Source organism: Lissotriton vulgaris, chromosome 5 (assembly GCF_964263255.1).
Source record: "Lissotriton vulgaris chromosome 5, aLisVul1.2, whole genome shotgun sequence".
Classification (NCBI taxonomy): Eukaryota; Metazoa; Chordata; class Amphibia; order Caudata; family Salamandridae; genus Lissotriton; species Lissotriton vulgaris.
In genome coordinates this window covers 1,574,270,726-1,574,292,125 of record NC_141693.1, presented here as the reverse complement: position 1 = coordinate 1,574,292,125, position 21,400 = coordinate 1,574,270,726, and the positions used below count along the sequence as shown (strand labels likewise).

Here is a 21,400-nt window from a genome sequence, read left to right as displayed (position 1 = left end):
GGTGATACAACATCAGATCCAAAGGCTTTAAGTCTGGAAGCACGGATCAGAAAGGCATAATTGACTTGGTTGTCAAAGTTTATTAAGTTGGCTAATAGTAACATGATTTTTGCAGCACTTACAAACAGTAAACTTGTGACAGTAACCTCTTGGAAAGGTATGTGGCCTTGTAATTCTGTGAAAATGGGCAGCCCCGTGAAAGCAGACAATGAAGAAATAGAATAGCAAAAGAAAATAAATTCAACAATCAATCTCCTATACAACCTGCTGAGTTGACTACAACCTATGTAGGAGAGCCATTTGACAGCTTTTCCCATATCAACTTCCAGGTGGCTGCCGTCCACGGTATAGTGGAAACTGGTGACAAGGAACTCAGCGCCTCTTCTTTCTAGAATACAGCCTTCCCCATGCAATGTACAATTGTCTCCCCAGACTACTCGGGTTTAGTCAGAATGCTGAACCATTTGATCCTCCTCTTTTTGAAGCTTAGTATTCGCTGTGCAAAGACGGTCTAGCGCCTCCTCCCCCAGGAGCCGGGCCTCCCTAGGCGAAGACGACAAGAATCTGTACACCTCTTAACCTTCTCCTCCCACAGATGGACCCCCCCATCCTGTAAGAGTAAAGCCTAACAGTGTGTACCATGGTGGGAGTCTAGGATCCTTTACTCTCTTGAATAAGAAAGAAGGAATACCTACAGAATCGCCCCTGACCACCATCGCGAGACCTATACGCTATGTGGCCTGCATGCCCCATAAAAGCGTAGCCTACAATATTTTGAGAGTATAGGCTTGTATCCCTAACCTCCACCCCATCGGAGTGTAGCTTCTCTTATGCAAGGATGTGCCTGTGTTAATCCCAACCTCCCATTCTCCAGAAGACTTGCTTTCCTCGTTTCTGCATCCAAGTAGCCCGTCTCTAGTGGACCACCAATTCATCATCATTAAGAGATTAGCACACCCACCCGGAGCTCCTCCTGAAACAATTATTTGCCCTAAACTTCTGACACAGAGCACTACTGTAGGAAAGTAGGATCTGCTATCATGGTCACGTCCATTGTTTGCTTGTGTCATTATATTTGGCTTACTAGTCTGACTGGGATCCTGCTAATCAGGACACCATTCTCTGTGAGTCTTCTCAAAATTGGACATGGTGAGTACTTCTGTACACTCCAGATTGGATACTGGTGTATCCTTGCAAGTCCCTAGTATATGGTACTAAGGTACCCGGGGCATATAGGTACACCATGGGTCTCCCATGGGCTCAAGCATGTATTATGCCACCCTTGAGAGACCACTCAAATTAAACTACTGGTCTGCCATTGCATCCTGTGTAAACTGGTGCTAGCACCACTTACCACCGATATAGGTTTCCTTATATCTGCGGTTACTGCACTTAAAACCTATAAGTCACCCATAAGGCAGGCCTTTCAATCCTGAAGGCAGGGTGCTTGGTTATAAGTGTGAAAAAGCCCCTGCATGAGCAGGACACCCCTACAACTTTTGGAGTCCATTCTTCCAGGTTTTAAGTGCATCAGCCATTAAGATCCATAGAGTGGCCAGGTGTCATTACGTGATGCTCTCTAAACTGCTGTAGTGAACCCAGTTGTGTTTGGTATCAAACATGTTGGAATAACATGCAAGATTGTAACATGTACGACTGTAAACAGTGTGGAAGCTATGATTCCATGCACTGTAAAGGAGACCCTCAGTGCTCCCGGTACCAGTCTTCTAGACCTGGACAGCAAACTATGGCTGCTGCCGACCAGACACACAATTCTGCCCTCCTGCTACTAAGCCAAGCTTGATCAGGGAAAGGCAGAATAGGTTTGCAGTCACAGGGAGGTGTGACACCCCCCAGACAGGACTTAATGCATTAGGACAGGGTGGGGACGATTGCCAGCGCCACTAGACTGCTTTGAATGGCACATTTGGTGCACTCCTTGCATTCTTCAGTTGAAACCAGTCTAGGGAGCCATTGGCTCTTGCTCAAAACTGGACAAAGGACATGGGAGTATCCTCCCACTGTCCAGCCCCTCCTCTGGGCGAGTCCCCTGAATCGTTCAAACCCTTTCCTTCGGGCACTTAAGGTCTTACCTCTGGGTGGGTCACTAGATTAGTAGTGGGACAAGATTCAGATCTGAAATCACTTCAGCTTCAACTGCCTGGGCACTTTGGACTTCACTGGACTGCGCTTTGGGAACAGAGACTGCAATTGGGAAGACTCCTGTTCTAATCGTCCTGCAAGTCTGCTGCAACATCTGTGCCTGTGCTCATGGTAAGGTGGTAAGGGAGACCGTGGCAGTGTCGACCGAACCACTTGACGCCTGCCAGTGCTCCAAGCACATTTTTAAACAGAGAACTGTGAATTGTGAATTTTAAAATCGTATTGCATAGAAATTGTACTCGGTCACTTTTTAATTAGTATTTACCTGCTGCACACGACCTCATTTACAACAGCCTGTTTTGAATACCTAGCTTGCTGCTATCTGCACACATTTGTTGGGAGAACACTGGGTCGCGTTTTACCGGGACTACACCACTTCCGCTTTCCACATTTGCGGAGTGGTTAGCGCTCTAGCCTGCTGTTAGGAGGGGCTACTTAGGCAGCGAGGAGCCGGCCGCCGACGGTGGTAAGGGAGACAGTGGCAGTGTCGACCGAGCCACTTGACGCCTGCCAGTGCTCCAAGCACATTTTTAAACAGAGAACTGTGAATTGTGAATTTTAAAATCGTATTGCATAGAAATTGTACTCGGTCACTTTTTAATTAGTATTTACCTGCTGCACACGACCTCATTTACAACAGCCTGTTTTGAATACCTAGCTTGCTGCTATCTGCACACATTTGTTGGGGGAACACTGGGTCGCGTTTTACCGGGACTACACCACTTCCGCTTTCCACATTTCGGAGTGGTTAGCGCTCTAGCCTGCTGTTAGGAGGGGCTACTTAGCCCTCTCGTCGCCCTGAGCGCGCAGCGATCGTGCGCAGGGAAGCGCCAGTGACGCGCCTGAGACAAGCCAGAGAGAGGCCCGTCTGCGCCCGTCCGCGACAGGACGTGGCCGGGGGCCGGTAACCATGGCGGATCACCGAGCACACCGACTAAGTTACACCTCACAGGTACTACTAAATATACTGCATAACTCCGCCAGTGACTGTTCTAACAGGATGATAGACAATATTGAGGGTCCATTTTCCTGTTGTCACTGTAAAACTCAATTTGAGGCCCCCACGAGCATAGCACATACTTCTAATCCTCGCTATCACATTTATCAACCTGAAATAAGGCATCTATCTGATGATTCCACCAATATCAAGATTAAGACCACCAGTAAAAACGCCCTCAGCAATAAAAACATGCTTTGTAATATAAGGTCACTATCAAAACATGCCGTCGAGGTATGGGATCGGATTTCCAGTAGGGAGCCGGACCTATGCTTCTTGACAGAAACCTGGCTCAAACCCCACTTAACACCCGTTATAACACTGGGAATCCCTATAGGCTATAAAATAGCCAGGATGGATCGGCCATTGAAAATTGGTGGCGGGATAGCGATAGTACACAAGGAGGAAATCAATGTTAACATTCTGGATGAAATATGTACCCCTGAACTAGAACTTATGATCTTCAATCTTAATTTTTCCACAAAATCTAACAGGAAAGGAGCGTTAATATACCGCCCCCCTGGTCCATGTAAAAACACCACTGTGACATTAATGGAAGCTCTGGCACCCTATGTATGTGATAACTCAGACTTCCTTCTCTTAGGGGACTTCAACATTCACAGTGAGGTCGTAAACAACTCCGAAGTTAAAACCTTTATTAGTGATCTAAGCTCACTAGGTTTAAAACAGGTCAACAACGGGCCCACCCATACGGCGGGACACACGTTGGACCTTATCTTCACTAACTCTTTATCTATCGAATGCACCCTCCCTTACCAAGTCGACTGGACAGATCACTATGTTTTGGAATTCTCCACCCCCCCTCCCACCCAAAAACATCATACCTTACCCTGTAAAAGAAGACCCTGGCACAGATTAACTCAGGAAAACTTCTGTAAAGCATTTGGAAAGCCCACAATGAGTGGGAATGACAACATAGACAAAGCCCTACAGGAATATGAAGAAATGCTGTCGCATACAATTGATAAGACCATCCCTTTGAGAACTTTTAAACCTAAGCCCACTCCTAAACAGGAGATATGGTTCTCGGAAAGTCTGAGACTATCCAAACAAGCCACACGGAAGTTAGAAAAGAAATGGAGGGTCTCCCGCCTAGACAGCGACAAACATATCTACAAAGAGTCTTTGAAGGCATACCACAAAGAAATCCGATCAGCACGGAAGAGCCACATAGCCTCACAGCTTTTGGCGGCAGGCAATAACTCCAAGACCCTGTATCAGATTTTACTGACCTTCACTAAACCCACTGCCTGTGAAAGTCCGGAAGTGGCATTGCAACAATTATGCGACAATATTTCCCACTTCTTTACAAATAAAATCGATGCCATTTATGACAAAATCCTACTTTCCAACTCAACATACAGTGCTACAAACAACCTCATAACAAATCCTGCTAGTCCTCTCCCTCCTGAGAACTCCCTTTCTGTATTTTCCCCTATTCAGATTGAGGAAGTACTGGCGCTTACGTCCCAGATAAAGAGTGGCTCCCCCACAGACATTATCCCAGCACGTATTATGCCCACTCTAGCTAAAGCCCTAGGACCTACCATCCAGAGATTAATAAATCTCTCACTTAGTACGGGGCAGTCCCACTCGGATGGAAAAAGGCACTGGTTAAACCTCTCAGGAAAAATACCACCATTTCCTGGAGTGAGCTTAATCTCAGACCAATATCCTTACTCCCCTTCCTGGGCAAAATCACAGAAAAACATGTGAATAAACATCTGTCGAGATACATTGAGTCTGCAGGAGTACTGGATCCATCGCAATCGGGCTTCAGGCCCAAACACAGTACGGAGACCGCTTTGATGTCAGTCGCAGACGATTTGCATATGTACCAGGATGGGGGGTTTTCCGTCATCCTGGTACTACTAGATCTGTCTGCGGCATTTGACACCGTATCTCACCCCATTCTCATGACCAGGCTGGAGAACATCGGCCTAAAAGATGAAGCCCTCGAATGGGTAAGGAGTTTCCTAACCAATCGGACCCAACAGGTAACCATGGGCAATTTTCGGTCAGAGGAAGTTGAGATCACCAAGGGGGTGCCACAGGGCTCATGCTGGAGCCCAACTCTTTTCAACATATACGTGGCACCCCTGGCCAACATCTTGAGAGCATATGGATTTGTTCCTATATCCTATGCTGACGATACTCAACTCCTCTTTCCCTTTAAGACCTTAACACCAGAAGTTAGGAACTCCTTCTCCTTGGGAATGAAAGCGGTAGCACACTGGATGTCTTCCAACTTTTTACAATGCAATGTTGGAAAGACGGAAGTCATGTTGTTTGGGGGGGGTAAGACAACTCTGGACTCCGGACTGGTGGCCACAAGACCTTGGCCCAGTACCAGAGCCGAAAACATCTGTAAAAAACCTGGGGGTCCGGCTGGACCAGGAACTTTCCCTCAAGCAACACGCCAACCAGGTGGTGGGATCCTGCCTCCACATAATTGGTATGCTACGCAAAATCTTCCCCCTCCTGCCAGATGCCAGCAGAAGAACATTGGTACAGGCACTAGTCATAAGCCGTCTTGACTATTGTAACGGCCTGTTGATAGCTGCCAATGAGGGAGTCATGGCAAGACTGCAGGTAGTCCAGAATACGGCTGCCCGTCTAGTCCTAAATGCCCCCCCTCGCTCCCCTTCTAAACCCCTACTGGAAAAGCTCCATTGGCTGCCTATCAGACAGAGGGCTAAATTCAAGGTATGCTGTACCATACATAAGAGTCTCAATGGTATGGGCCCGGCATACCTGGCCACCAAATTTGTCCCCTACAAGCCCTCCCGCCCACTTCGCTCGAGCGAACAAGGCCTTCTAGTAGTGCCTAGGGCAAGGAAGGTAAGACAGGGCAGTAAAGCTCTCTCAATAGCTGGACCGTCTCTTTGGAATAGCCTTCCCAATTCCCTAAGGCTTTGCACAGAATACCTTCCTTTCAGGAAGATGCTAAAGACCCTCCTTCTCAGCTCCTAGACAGCTCACGTTCTCTCGATCGCACTGTGGCAGATGTCAAAAGCGCGGAGATGCTCCCATGGGAGTCGATACCAGCGCTATACAAGCCAGTAAAATAAATAAAATAAAAATAAATCCAAGATACCTGAAGGAATCTCCCTTGGAGTGAAGGAGTCCCTCCCCTGCATCTGCAGGCACCACAACAAAGCTGACAGGTCTGCTGATCCTGGGCTCCCATGGATTCGGAAAGGCTCAGCAACACACGTGGTGGTCCTACAACTCCCTCGAGGTCTGCATTGTCTTCTCACCGAGTGGGAGGCTAGTATCCCTCGTCTGAACCACTGGAACAGAACCCCTGTGCACAGCACTGATTTGCCGTTGCCAAGACTTGTAGACACCCTCCTCTAGAGGTCTTCGGGTTCCAAGAAGCTTCAGCCTCAAGCATCTCCAATAGCCAAGATCTTCGCCTGCACCGTATCCTTTGCACCGTTGGCCTTCATCCTTTGGTGAGCGGCTAGAGGTCCTCCTGCGACTCCTGTGCCTCTGACCTGTGGGTCCTCCTAAGGGTCTTCTTTCGCTCCAGTGGGCTCCTCTGCTTCCTTGGGGCCTGATCTGACTTTCCTACTCATGGTGAGTGACCTGGACCTTGCTGGCCCCAACACTGCACCCTTTTCTACAACTACGTTGGTTGCTGTTGCCAAGGCTTTATTAGTGACCCTGCCGGACACGGGCCCCTTGGTTCTTGACATCAACGTGGGACAGCTCACTAACGGCTCCTGGTCTTCTACAGCATCGCCTGGTCTTCACAGCTACAACTTCAAGGGCACGGTCAACTCTCATGTATCTCCGACATCGCCAGGCATTCGTCTTCCGTGCCTCCTGGTCACTATTGAGTTGCATAGACTGTCCCCTCTGCTTGCAGGTACCTCTAATCTAGAATCCACCTTTGGGACGTCACTTCGCACCCATGCATCCGGCTTCCCTGGTGTATGCACGGGTTTGGTGACTCTCCAACCTTCAATCTTCCAATGGGTTTCTTCAGGGTTCACTCAGAAGTGTTCTTTTTCTTTAAAACTGCAACAGCGATTTACCTATTGACTTGCTTTGAGCATGCAGTCGTTCACCCACTCTGCAGATTAACTCCGTGGGGTTCCTAGATACACACTTTGGGTGGTTCCTTGTATCCCCGGCTATTCTACGTCTTCTGGGTCCATTCTAGACAGATTGTGGTTCGCATTCTATTATATTGGTATATGATTTGGTCTCCCCCGGGGACTTATGTGTATTTGTGCTACTTATGTGTTCTATGTCCAAAGTATGTGTGTATCGTGTTTATATCTCAGGGTAGGAGCTAGTGCAACGTGTTAGTGTTTAAATACATATATTTATAACTACACTGTATTGTTTTTTTCACTTAACATATATCATAAAATGAAGTACTGGTAAAATAAGCTGCTTTACACTCCTTCTGGACTAAGTCGGAAGTCTGCTTTCCACAGCTACCACTTAGAGAGTTTCCTAAGGTGGTCTAAGACCACTAAAAATCACCATTTGCAGGATGCTGCACTTACATAAGTTAGCACTATATACTAAGCCAGCATCCTACAACTACTTTCAGGGCACATGTAAATAATTTCGTTTTAGCCCTCAAAAAGTAGCATTAATTCCCATAAAAATAACCCGCCCTTTTCAAACAGGTGTGATAACAGACTAGGAGGCAGGAGGAAGGCTGGAAAAGGGCAGGAGAGCACTCAGCTCTGGCAAATGCACTCACCACATCCACGTAATCTCTTCACTCTTACTGTCTTGATCAAGGCCAAGTACTTGTTCATTCTCAATGAGGTCATCTCGCAGGTCCTCTGCCGATATTAGGGGCACACGCATCCAGAACTGAAAGAAAAAAGCGAGGTAATGTGTGAGGGTAACGTACCATGATACAGATACACCAAAAATGCTGTAAGCGCCTACACTGAACGATCCAATAGCAACCAACATGCTGCCACATAACATCTACCCATACCCTTGCTACTAGAACACTGCACAACTCCACGGAGGCATCTTAACCGTACTGCATACCCTGCTGCTACAGCAATACATCTCTTTGGAACCAACACATTGTTTCCCAGCAACCACACCAACCCACTTAACAGTAGAGGAGAACCTCTACTAGACTCTACCCTCTGCTACTGTGGCATAAATATCCCAAATCATACTTGCCTACTATCTACTTCTGTCCCTGAAATACCAGCAGGCCTCAACTGCCCTACTACATACCATGGATGAGTGGTGGCCTCCATGAATGTGGTTGATGAGAATCCGAGCCAGATTGCTGTTGTTGCCTTGAGTGATGGAGATCAGAAAAGCAGGAAGCCCGAGGTAGGCAGAGAAGTTCAGTTCCTGAATCAAGGCCTGGAAGAAGGAAACAGAGGACAGGCTTCTGAGGAAAGGTTCCGCTATAATCAGAGCAGTAGACATTCCAGTTATGTGGCACACAAGCAGCAGAGGGGTCAAGTTTCCACATTCATCAATCAAGATACTGACGGTGAAACCAATGAAGAAAGGATGGAGATAGCAGGAGACCGCACGCAGCTGCCACACTATCACGGTTATAGTTATTTAAAGTGATGGCTTTAGATGGGTTCTCAAACTGAGCTCTGGGAATTTACATTTGCGCAGTAATTCCAGATGGCCAAGGTAAAACCAGAATGGAAGGGCAATTAAATAAGTATTTACCAGCTGCCAGACAGAGCTCACCCATATTAACTGGAAACCTGAGTAAACTAGAAAAACAAAAAAGAAACAGTGGCTCCCAAGGATTCATTATAAGTACATTTGCTTAAGGTACCTAGGTCGAACTAGAACTGAACCCGATGGGGATGAAAGATTTATTTAAGGACCCAGCGGCCTGTAGACTGAGGTCACGACAATGGTTAGTGGACACATTTACATTGAAGGCCCAAAACAAACGTAGGAAGAATAACTATAGCAAAAACACAATCCACACCTATCAACTCAACTAGTTCCATCTATCTTAGAAGGAGGATACTTCTACTTGGAGGATGTTCTACTACTGCAACATCAATTCAGAATATTGCGATTTCTGCAAAAATGTGATACCTTTGATGCTAGGGTTCCCAGCGAAAAGGTTTAACCACTCAGAGCTGTCCCTCTGATATGAACTCTTCTCAAGCCAACCTCCACTTAATATTATTCTGTGGATTTTCCCAGAGGGAAAGGAAAAAAGTACATCATACCAATCTAAAGCCCCACAATGTAGCGTGGCACTGTATTTCTTAAAACCACTTCCCGGCCCCCTAGTTTGTTTTTTCAGTAGCAACATTTATATGGGCCTGTGTGTAAACAAGAAAGTCTCTGGGATTTTAACTGGCCTTGGTGTCTACTGTTTTAGATTCAGTCTACTTTTTTTTACCATAATCTATTTTAACGTACATTTTAACTTGGCATCTGTGTATGTACATATTGAATTCTACAATTGATTTATTACCTTTTCTTAACAATTTTTGTATTCCCTGAACTAATGAAATGTCACAGCATCCTGGTCATGGGTGTAACCAAGCTTTCTCCTGTTTTTATGTACTTGTATGATCTTATTTGATAATGATCGAATAAAGTTTTGACTGATTGGCTTAAGGTATGACTACAAGTTCACCATAGCCAATGTAGGTTTATTATATGAAAGGACTACGCTTCTCTTTCAATGGTTATTTTTTGTACAAGGAAACAAAATATGTAATGAATTAATCACTCAACGAGACACCATTATCTGCCTGTTTTTTATTGCATTCACTTTCCACTGCATGCACAGATGCCATTTTCATACTCCATTCCTACTCAACCATAAGGGCAGTACTAATGGCACAATGCACAAGCAAAGGGGGAAAAGGATTTACATTTAGAACAAAGTGCCCTAGATGAGTCTATTTGAAATATGGCTTGTCTGTATACAACTTCCTAGAATCAGCCCTGTGGGTTAAAGTGTCCATGTTTCAACCCTATTGGTACTTAACAGCAAGGAGATGTAGCTGTTCTCCAAACTTAGGAATAGTAGCAAGTGCACGGCCACCAAAGTGATTACTTTAATGATACTTAAAATTGTGTGGACTCCAAATCTTCAAAACAATCCTTTTCAGCAAGCAGGTCCTTCATTGAGGAAATCTACTCCAAATAAAAGTACACAACGCTCAATCAGTCCTAATACAAGAGCAAAGGGCACAGTCAATAGAAATACACTACTATACACCAACCCAAAGTCCAGTGCGTGATCTCCACACGCAAACAGATTAAATACTCTCACTTATTGCTTGACAAATGGCATTGGGCAATGAATGAAAACCTTGGCATGGGTAGTTAAAAAGGCACAGCATGACTCACTCACGGGATGGGCGCACATGGTTATAATTCAGTACCTAGAACACTTGACCAGTGCTCTTGGATTCCTATTACTTGATCATGGTCTGGGTTTCTCTCGAAATTAAACAAAACTTGTGGCGCTTTTTTCTCGCTCACAATAACTGAACGAAGCTTGTTGTGCACAATACATCTTTCTGGCACTTCGCATGGTTTTACACAACGGAATTATTCACATCACTGAATAGTCTCTTGGTGATGATGTCAGGTACTTTTCATCATTGGCTTGCTGCACATGGATGATGCGTTAAGTTGGTTTGGAATGACTTAACTGCAGGGTTGCCGGAAAAGGATATTGAATCAGTTTGCACTGAGTGTGGAGATCACGCACTGGAACTTCGGGTCGGTGTATGTAGATATCTATTGATTAAGCCTGTTGCTCTTGGTTGTATTTTGACCGACTGGTGGACGTTGTGTTTTTATTTACAGTATCCAATCTGAACGTCCTCCTTGGTCAAATGCATTGGGGATATGTCCAGTACTCTGGGCCATGTTGGATAAACATATCAAACAACATCTCTTTTGGAAAATATTTGAAAACAGAAGAAACAAGGAGGTTCCTTGCAGAAAAGTATTGTTTTGAAGATTTAGATTCTACACTTGTCAATTTAAATTCATTAAAATAATCTATTTTGGAGTAATAAATGTGTAATGCTTTACATTGGAGGAAAAAAAGCCTGCAAGGCTAATTCAGTTGGATGTGTGTGTCTTGGGACTATTCTCAAAAGATACGAGAGCAGCTACATCGCATTTCATGGAGTATTGTTTAAACAGAATACGCTGAGGAAGCACACCCTTATAGTAAATTCTTGGAACAAACTATTATTTAATTTGGAGTGCTCAAGTATAATTATTCTATTCTTTACTTCAGCAGCAGTTTTATCAGGCCAGAATAGTTTCATCATGTCACATCATAAAATGGCATCCTCCAAGCATATGTGCTGGTATGTCAGTTTGAAAAGATATTAGAACACACAAATTATAGAGCAGCTGAACCTTGCAGTAAAAGTAGCCAGAATCCATGCTACCTGTTGATCTAGACTACTGTGGATTAGAACAGAATTTAATAGTATTAAGGATTAAAAGGATTTCTGGCCTTTTGAGACTTCAATTGTGAGATTGTGAAATATTTTTGGAATGACTTTCTTGCTCATATGCGCCTTAAGGACCAGTGCATTAAATATGAATATGGTTGAAATTAGAACATTTTCCACCAGAATTAAATATCACTTGGGAAATTAATCTTGTAAGCAACTGTATAACATGCATAAATAACAGTGTAATATAAACAAAAACATGAGCATGGAATAGGTTCTGCATACAGTGTAAATTGAATAAAACAACAAGCATGCTGATCAGGTTATCCCTTTGAATAACTGCATTTATTATATCATTACATGTTCGCTTTTTTTATTTAAACACTGCCATCTAAGCACTCACCGTCTCAGAGTTCCTTCGCACAACCTCTTGCTTGGCATCTGGCTGAATCCACATGGACAGCTTCCCAACTATCAGCGTGTTCCAATCTATAGACACAAACACCCATGTCACAAATATCCTCACCAATGAACCCTTAAACACTAGGTTGCTCACCCACGGTTGACACTTTACAAAATAAACTAGGGGTGCTCTAATCAGAGTGGAATGAGGGTACATAGAGCAGCAATGGGCACTCTTGCAGGGGGTCAGGACAGGGCAATAACAGCAAGCAATATTATGCAGTGCAGAGCACTGACTGAAGACGTGACGCCATCACTGGAGAGGCGATTACTAGACAAGAGTCCATCAGCAAGATAGAGTCATATCCTTGTGAAGACGAATGAAACATTAGGACATTAAATGAGTGCAGTAGGTACACTCACCATGATAGAATGAACTGCAACACTAGGTGTGAAAGGAGGCTATGTGCATCTGGGAGAGAGGGTGGGCAATTACTGGCACTGTGAAAATAAGGGAACCCCCCCACTGGTGTTGGAAGTGGCATGTGGCATGTGGAAGTAAGGGACTTATAAGAAGGTCTGGATTGTGGACATCTCTCTTTGTGAATGATAGCCTCAGAAAGAATGGAAAGTGCTCACTGACAATTCATGGGCAATAACAATAGGAGTGCTTTAATCAGATTAGCTGCACTATGCTAGAAAGAGCACCTAAACTGGTCGGGGAGGCAGGTCAGTTAAAACAGGGCCCTTTCATACCAATAATGGACTGTGCTAACTGCAGGGTGGTTTAAGCTTGCAGTATTGCAACAGTATCCTCAAATTCCCTTTAGCTTAAATGGCTTTCATACCCACCACAAAGTACTGTTTGTTGTTACTTCAGAATTAATACAAATTGTGACTCAGCAGGAGCATGTGGCATCCTTGGCACTCAGGCTGGGTCTGTGCATAAACACAATCACAAGACTGATTGATTCTTCTGCAAATGCCCACTAATGATGATGTTGAGGTGAGGAAACCTCAATAGCAGTGTGTTGGAAACACCCCTTACTCGGATAAGGGGTGCATGCATATTACTAACTCCATTTTGTTAAACATGGTCTGATCAAACCAAAATGAATTATCATTAGTGGTGGTCTGATCCCTTGGACGTAGTCAAAAATAAAAAATGCCCCACATAAGGGCCTGATGGGTCTAACCAGGAGTACTCACCCACCCACCAACCCAGCCATCCCACCCACCCACCCATCCCCATCCACCCGTCCCACCCATCCATCCACCCAGCCATCCATTAATCCACCATCAGCCATCCATCCACCCACCCACCAATCCGCCCACCCACCCACCCACCGATCGATCGATCGATCCATCCCCATCCACCCGTCACACCCACCCACCCACCGATCCATCCATCCATCCATCCATCCACCCACCCACCCATCCATCCATACACCCACCCACCCATCCATCCATCCATCCAGGCACCCACCCAGGCACCCATCCATCCATCCATCCAGGCACCCACCCATCCATCCATCCACCTATCCAGCCATCCCACCCATCCATCCATCCACCCATCACATGTTTATTAAATATGGTGTATTCATTTGACGTTAGTATATTGCACACCTTGACCCAATCCGCCGCTCTAAAAAATAACCTCAAATGTGCGTGAAAAATACACTTGCCATCAAAGGTTTAAAAAAAAAAAAAAAAGAAGTATATTATCTTGCTATGAGTGGATGATTGCAGGCTCGAACCGTGTCTGACAGCACCAAAGTCTGCCTAGCTATCCGTCGGACCACATATTGTTGTAGTTCTAGACGCTGTGATTAAGATATTAAATATGATGTCTTAATGTATTTCCGCTGTAAAAAAGTAAACAGTAGCAGGTGTTTATGAAAAATCATATGTGAATTTAAACACATATAAGTACATTATTGTTAAATATTAAATATATATGCTCTTTGCAGCTTCCCATTTTAAGCGCTGCTTAAAGTAAACACTAGCAGGTGTTTAAGAAATATCATATGTTAATTTGAACATATTTAAGTATATTTTTGTTAATTCTAAAATATATATGCTCTTGCTATGAGTGGATGGTAGGAGGCTTGAACCTAGTCTGTCAGCACCAAAACCTGTCTATGTTTCCGTCAGACCACACGCTTTAGTAATTGTGCTCGCTTTATGTAAATTGTCAGCATATGTGCTGCTTCCCATTTTATGTTAATTGTGCTCTTTAATTTAATTCGATGTCATGAAGTATTTAAAGTGTCAAATTTCTTAAACATATGCGCTGGTTCCCATTTGAAATGAAGTAAATTCTATGTCATCGTTAACGATGTAATAGTCAATGCGATGCACTTGCATGCGTCCTGAGTACATGCGATGTGATGACGGGCACAATGTAATCGCCGCGTAGCAATGTCAGCGCGATGCGGTGTATCCGATGTAAGGGGCGCTTCCCACCGTAACAACGTCATCCCTGGTGAAACTTTGCTACATCCCATGACCGGAGCAAAAATCAAATTAGTACGAAGTACAAATTGCAATTCTGAAAATGTTGTATATTCAATTAAATGTCCATGTGGACTATTATACATAAAAAAACGAGAGGAAAATGAAAACACGGTTGACTGAGCATAAAAGCAAAATCAGAACAAGGAACACCACTTCCAGCTTGGCGGTTCATTGAGAAGAGCACCAACATAATATTGCGGAATTAACATTTCAAATCATTTAACAGGTACCCAGGACTCATGGCATGGATAATTCGAAGAGACTGTTACAGAGAGAAGCGTTTTGGATTAAGAAGTTACATACAATGATGCCCAACGGGTTCAATGACAAATTTGAGATGGTTTGGTTTCTATAGAGTAGATGGGGTTATATTACATACCAGACACTCGCATCAAACTCACTTTGATCAATGAGGTATCCTGCCTCCGACAAAGAGCTGGTCGCTTCTGTTATGCATACATCGCTACTTGAGATCACTTCTCTCAGACCTACTCATATATTACATCAGGACAGAACACAAATACACCAGGATCTACGTAGACACAGTCACACATTTCCAATTTGATACAATTTAGTTATTATACATTTTATCTCTCTGATTAAGAATTCAGTGTACCATGTTGACATACGTTAATTTTGGTTGTATCTGCTCCGATTATGCATATAGTTCTGTTGGAGTAATTTACCAGTGTGTTCATGAACGCATTGCACATTTTTAGCAATCTTGACTGACAGTGACGTTTTTGGACTTGAAACATAACTGACTGACTGATTACGGTGTCGTAAACGCACTGATTGAATTGAGGACTCCGTTCGCTCATCTATTATTAGATATAGTGTTTTAGACACAGATACTTCCACTATCGGTGCATTTCCAACAGGGGACTCACACGGATAGTCTGATTTCTATTTTCACAGTGACGCACACGCGCGATCATGTGACTTTGAGCAACCGGGAAGTTAGGTTTAAATACAAAGCGATCGGCAGAAATGATTATGGCTCCCACCGGAGGTGTGCGTTGAGGAAGAGGCTGCAGCTCCTCATCTAAGACATTGGGTCCTTTTGCAAACTGGTGAGCAGGATTTTGGGTTCTTTTGAATTACGGCGGGAGCAACGAACGGTTGAATAACTCCCTTGAAATATTTTCTATGTCACAACCCTCGTATCTAATTTCGGGCGTTCTCGCGCTATAGTTCCAGTACATTGGTTTAGCCTTGCAAGCTGTCGCCAGCCTTCAGACTTCTGTATAAACAGGACGTTCTATGCGCATTCTTATCTCTGTGAAACCCTCATCACGTCGGTTTTCACGGTCAGTTGACTTTCTTGTAGAATCTGATACAGCATCACAGTCCTCACGGATTATTCTGTATAAAGGGAACATAATATTTATTCTAACAGGTGTGGGAATAAAACCACTGCTTGGAACGTTGCTTGCAGTTTCAGCACAACTCCTTCACGTCATCACACAAACACAATTGATGTTGGATGTCTATACGCAGCATTGTGACAGTACTAGGTTTCATTTCAGGTGTTTGACACCACGTGACCACAGTTAACTATTTAATTGAACACGCTACTTGGAATTCAGTCCATCTAGGTATGTGGAACCATCTATAGGATTTTGCATATAAGTGTGGGCCATTGGTCTTGATCTCATCTTAAGTCTTGTTGGTTCATACTGTTTATACAGATTTCACTTTCAGAGTCGTCCTTGCGACAATAGTGCCCTGACTTTTCTTGGCATAATACTGTGTCACGATAAGGTGTAGGGTGCAGGACTACTTACATGACTGAAAGACTATCAGTTCGACAATGTATGTTGTTCCTTATGTGCATCTTTTGAAATGTTTCCCATTTCATCATTACAGATTACCCCTGATGAAGGGACCCAGAGTCCCGAAATGCATTGGGTCTTGTCATTTTGTTTAGTTTGAACAAAGCTTATAATGTCTATATTTTGTAATTGCATACTTAATCTATGTAAGCATTATATATGCTGGAAATCATATGAAATGTAATTGTTCTGAATGTAAAAAAACAGTGTAATTTTTGATTAAAAAAATATTTCTTCATATTGTGTACCATACACTAATTTGTAGTGCACGTTAGAGTCCTAGTTGCCCAAGGGAATAGGCCACTTTCTAGTTTTCACACATATGCTTGGCAGGCACATCTAAAACATACCGATTCACTCGCAGTAGAGGTTTCCTAGATTTGTGTGCGCGCTATCCACCAACACGGTCCATTGTGTCCCTTAAAACCGCCAGGAGGGGAGGAACTTCTGGACCAGATTTTTATTGCAATTGCAGCACGATTAACAGTCACTACACAATGGCGAGCACAACCTGGCCCATCGATTCAAATGTGGTGTCCCAGGGCGTGGCACCTCTAACAATAGGAAAATTAATAGGAAGACAGGGTTTCCAAGTTTGAAAGAAGATGGACCCCATTCCGGACCTTTTTGAAGAACTAGGGGAAAATTGGCTTGTGTCCTAGGCGCACCCCATAAATACTACATGCTTTGGGCCTTTGTGATCCAAGTTCATTAGACACTTCAGACTGGGCCCCTAGTGAAACGTTGAATTCGTATTCAGCCGACACATTAAGGTTAGTGTCATTAGAGGTCAAGGGGCAACTACCTCCTAGGCCTACTCTGGGGTTCCCAACCCCAATGTAGGAGAAAGTACCCTGAGCAGGGCACACACAGGAACTTAGGTAATGTAATTACATTGTATGCTAATTACTATCACCAGGCTAGGAACGTTACAGGAGGATGAGATCAATATTCTTATTCCTTTCTTCGCTTTCCAATTTTACTATGGTTCCTTTCATTCAGTTGATATTGTTGAGCCTAGCAGTTGAGTGCTGATGCTGGGTGTGTAGGTTAGGGCTTGCGGACGTGAAGTCCACAGACAGAAAGCGAATAAGACTGCTTTATGCCATACCAGATTGCATGCAGGTTTCGTTTTGTGTTCATTGACCATTGTTCTCTTACGTATACTGAATACAGTGCTCCCCAAGTCTGTTTATCTGTTTAAGAATACTGGTTGCTGAATTAGCATCCATGTCAAGATTTCGGAGGCTACTATAGGTTTAGCTTCCTTGTCCAGCCGGGCAAGGAATTTATTTATCAACAATTAGAAGGTAAATAGTTACAATACATTTCTACAACAGTAGCAAGACACAATCCTGTGCTGTACCGGGAGGAAAAAAAGATAGGAAAGGGCGAAAGGGTGTTTCAGGCAAAAGGAAAGAGCAGGCAGGGTACTGTTATATGTAAAGAATATTGACAGTAACGCCTGGAGTAGTACATACAACAACAGATATAAATTATTTTCATGTATGACCACTCATGGGTGTCGACGTTTCGATCCCTCGCTCAATTAATAAAGGGGATCATCTTCAGGACTTATGTAATTAGATTTGCCTGAATTAAGAGCACCTGTTGGGGAAACAACGAAGAACAAAAAAGGGGAAATTATCAGAAGAGGATCTTGGAGAGCGGTCAGTACATACCCTTCTTGGCATTTGCAGTATTCGGAATCGCGGTGTGTGCAAAGTGATAGTGACAGTGGTAGCATATTGAGTCAAGTACAACATCTAGTATTCAAATGTCCTCGGAATCGCAGTGAGAGGCTTATATTATCAGTGAGTGGTCTGGGGTTGTGCAGAGCAAGTGACTAAAAAAATTGCTCGAGGCTCGGTGGTATGGTGGTTGAGCAGAGCAAAGTGCACCTATGGTTAAACAATGACACGGATTCTCTGTGAATGGGGTAGGCAAAGGGAAAAGATCAACCTGGGCATTGCATAAAACGTACCTCTTGATTAGAGGTATAGTATGGCGAAGCTGGTGGTGTTGTTTTGGGTGGTTAGGCAAGTTGGTATTAACAACTCCTTAGACAGGGTGCTGGTGGAGTCGCCGGGGCTTGTGGTAGTGGGGCGAACAGGTACTTAATCCTGTAATGGAGGAATTACGAGCATGAGGGCATGTGTTAGCCTATGTTGCGTGGTTCACAACTTTCAAGTGCAGTGGTAGCGTACCTTAAATCGCGAGGCTGAATCCCTGATTATTCACTTAGAAGTAAAAATGTTTGAGGCTTCCTGTTGTGCCGGTTACGGCATGGAGCCGAGCTGTGGATTAAATAGGGAACTGTTAGTTGGGAAAATGACGCGCTTGGGTGCAGCGGGAGTTGTCAACAGGTAAAAAGTTTCAACCATACCGTTCAATGTTGCTGCAGTTCCAATTAGTGAACGATATGGACGGGAGGCTCAATGGCCGTCGCCGCAGTTCGAACAATGTCGATGATGAGCCGCTGTAATTAAAATATACAGCTATTAAGTGCCGGTCATCTCGTTATCAAAAAGGTGGTGGGGGCTGGCACAGTGGGGGAGCGATGGAGGGTGCTTACCGGGTCAAGAATGACCTCGTGGGGCACAGCCGGCGTGCCTGGTCCTACTGCCGGTTCATGGTTGGGAGCTGGGCGGGACCATTTGTTAAAGCAGGCAAGCGGTCACTGGATGGTAGGTGTGGGCGCCATCTTGGAGTGGTAGTCTAACGCACGTTATTGTGGGGCCATAGTTCGGGACCTTAACCATATATAGGTCTACGGTGATATCTCCAGAGCGACATTCGAGCTATTAAAGGGGTGAATTATTAAATGGAGGCGAGCCTTCTTTTTGGAGGGACGCAACACCATTGGATGTTGAAGTGGTGTTGAGAGGGCTAGATAATACCTATGCCGGGCGCCAATTTGTATTGAATAGAGAATGACGGCACCGACGGTCTAAGGTGGTGAGCAGGACACTGTTCAGAATGGGATATGCAGGTGTCATACAATTGGTGATTTAACCGGCATCACATTCGTGAGGGGGTAATGGCATGCGGGATTGAAAGTGACATAAGAGTATGAACATTAGTGATAATAAACACATTCTAAGTTCAGTCAACATAAAAGGCAGTATAAACAGGTTACTGAGCCCAGCAACACTGTATATTTGGTCATTGTTCAGCTTTAATATAAGTCATTTTGGGGAGAATGTTCTTTCAGAGGAGTGTCGTCCAGTCCTCACTCCGGTTGCGTCCCGTGTGGATGGTGTTGAATTGAATTATGGACTTGAGTTCTTCACGGTTCAAAAGTTGTTGAAGGTTGCCTCCTCTTGGTGGTAGCTTCACAGATTTCAGAATTGTCCACCTCAGGTCGTCTGCTGTGTGTTTCAAAGTCGCATAATGTTCAACTAGAGGGGCATTGGGAGTTCCACACCTAATGCGGCTTCTATGCTGGCCTATGCGGGTCTTGACCTTTTGGGTAGTTTGACCCACATACATTTTGGGACACGGACATACAACTGCATAAATTACATTAGTACTATTGCAATTTGTAATACTTCTCATATCAACAGTTACATTGTTGTGACTAATAGTGCGTCCCTCCATTGTCAGGTCACATACAGTGCATTGGCCACATTTGCCATGCCCCAAGATGGGTGGTAGTCCCCAATTGGATTCAATCGTAATATTTGGAGTTGGTGCTGGCAGAGCTGCGCGGACCAGATGGTCCCTTAGGTTCTTGCTCTTTTTGAACGCAAAGAGTAGTTTATCTCGAAGTGCGAGTACCGTGGTACTAGGATGGCCACCCTCGTAGAACGAGGTATTTTGAGTTTAAAATTTATGTATGTGGGTCAAACTACCCAAAAGGTCAAGACCCGCATAGGCCAGCATAGAAGCCGCATTAGGACGAGTCACAGCTTTTGACGATGGACGCAGACAGGCCGGCAGCGTCTGTATCAGGTCCGCCGCTTCTTCTCTCCTCTCCTCTCTGCTTTTGCTGCTCTTTGGTGTCATCTCCCTTCTGAGAATCTACTTCTCTGGTGCCAGGGGCTTCCAAAAATACTGAATTTAGGGGAGTGTAGGGTTGTAGCCAATGGGCTACTGATCCCAGGGGTCACTCTGCCCCCTATATGACCACTTCCTGTGGGAAGTGGGAATAACACGGTCCCAGAATTCCCAAGTATACCATCACAAAGATGGATGCTTCTGAAAATTGTGTCCACCTCACCGGAGCCCACTTTAGGGGTGGTACTAGCCTGGAGGTGGTATGCCTACCTGAATAGCTAATTGTCTTGCCTGTCCAGGTGCCAAGGGGGTCCTATACAGAGTAGCAGCTTTATCTCCTGCGAGGGGAGCAAGATTTGCATTATAAAGTGGAAGCTCTTTGAAACTTGCAGACCCAAGGAGGTTTTTCAGCAGGTCATCCTGTGGGAGTGGGGCGTTACTATCTTCCCGGACAGGCTTTTTTTTTGCGTCTCCTGGGAGCAAAGGCTCTCACCCTAGGAGGGCAGAACAGAGTCTCGAGTGGCAGACTAGCAGTAATAGAACCGACCAGCGCAAGGGCATATCTTTTCATGCAGGTATGCCCTCAGATGTAATATTCAGCACCCTGCCATAGGGCTGTCAGGACTGTTGTAGGGGTGACTTACAATTATTAGATGCAGTGCTTACTGCAACGAAAACCTAGTTTCCCATAGGTCCCTTTTGTTTCAAGGGGTTACTTTTGTAAAGAATGGCCTGACTAAATGAATGTTCCTGGGGCAGGTCAACAGTTTATGAAAGCTGCACCTCAACTCAGTGGAAGATGGTATTCTCATCAAAGGAAAGAAATTTAACTAAAAGAACAAGGATGGAAACTCTTAATGGTGTCCAAAGGGTTACAGTGGGCGGTCAAGTACTAAACACATAGCCCAGAAAGTGTTCTGGAGGCTAGGCATGAATCGGGAAGTTGATGACTGAACACGTGAGTCATCTAGGACAGCTGTGAGAAGGGACAAAGTAAGAAATCTACCACGCAACCAGCTGGATTTCCATATAGGCCTTGGGAGAAAGTC

General features: G+C 44.5%; 2 protein-coding genes across 2 annotated transcripts in view; one reads left to right on the top strand and one right to left on the bottom strand.

The window, feature by feature from the left end:
• PRMT5 (protein arginine methyltransferase 5) overlaps positions 1–21,400 on the bottom strand; it is a 101,923-nt gene that overhangs the window by 12,172 nt on the left and 68,351 nt on the right. The window contains exons 3-5 of the mRNA XM_086923659.1: positions 12,002–12,087; positions 8,408–8,542; positions 7,908–8,023 (exon numbers count right to left, since the gene is read on the bottom strand). Coding sequence (XP_086779785.1) covers positions 7,908–8,023; positions 8,408–8,542; positions 12,002–12,087 — 337 coding nt within the window. The remainder of the gene's footprint in view (positions 1–7,907; positions 8,024–8,407; positions 8,543–12,001; positions 12,088–21,400) is intronic.
• The window catches only part of RBM23 (RNA binding motif protein 23), a 532,419-nt gene continuing 526,472 nt past the window's right edge, over positions 15,454–21,400 (top strand). The window contains exon 1 of the mRNA XM_086923661.1: positions 15,454–15,590. The gene's annotated coding sequence lies outside the window, so the exon portion shown is untranslated. The remainder of the gene's footprint in view (positions 15,591–21,400) is intronic.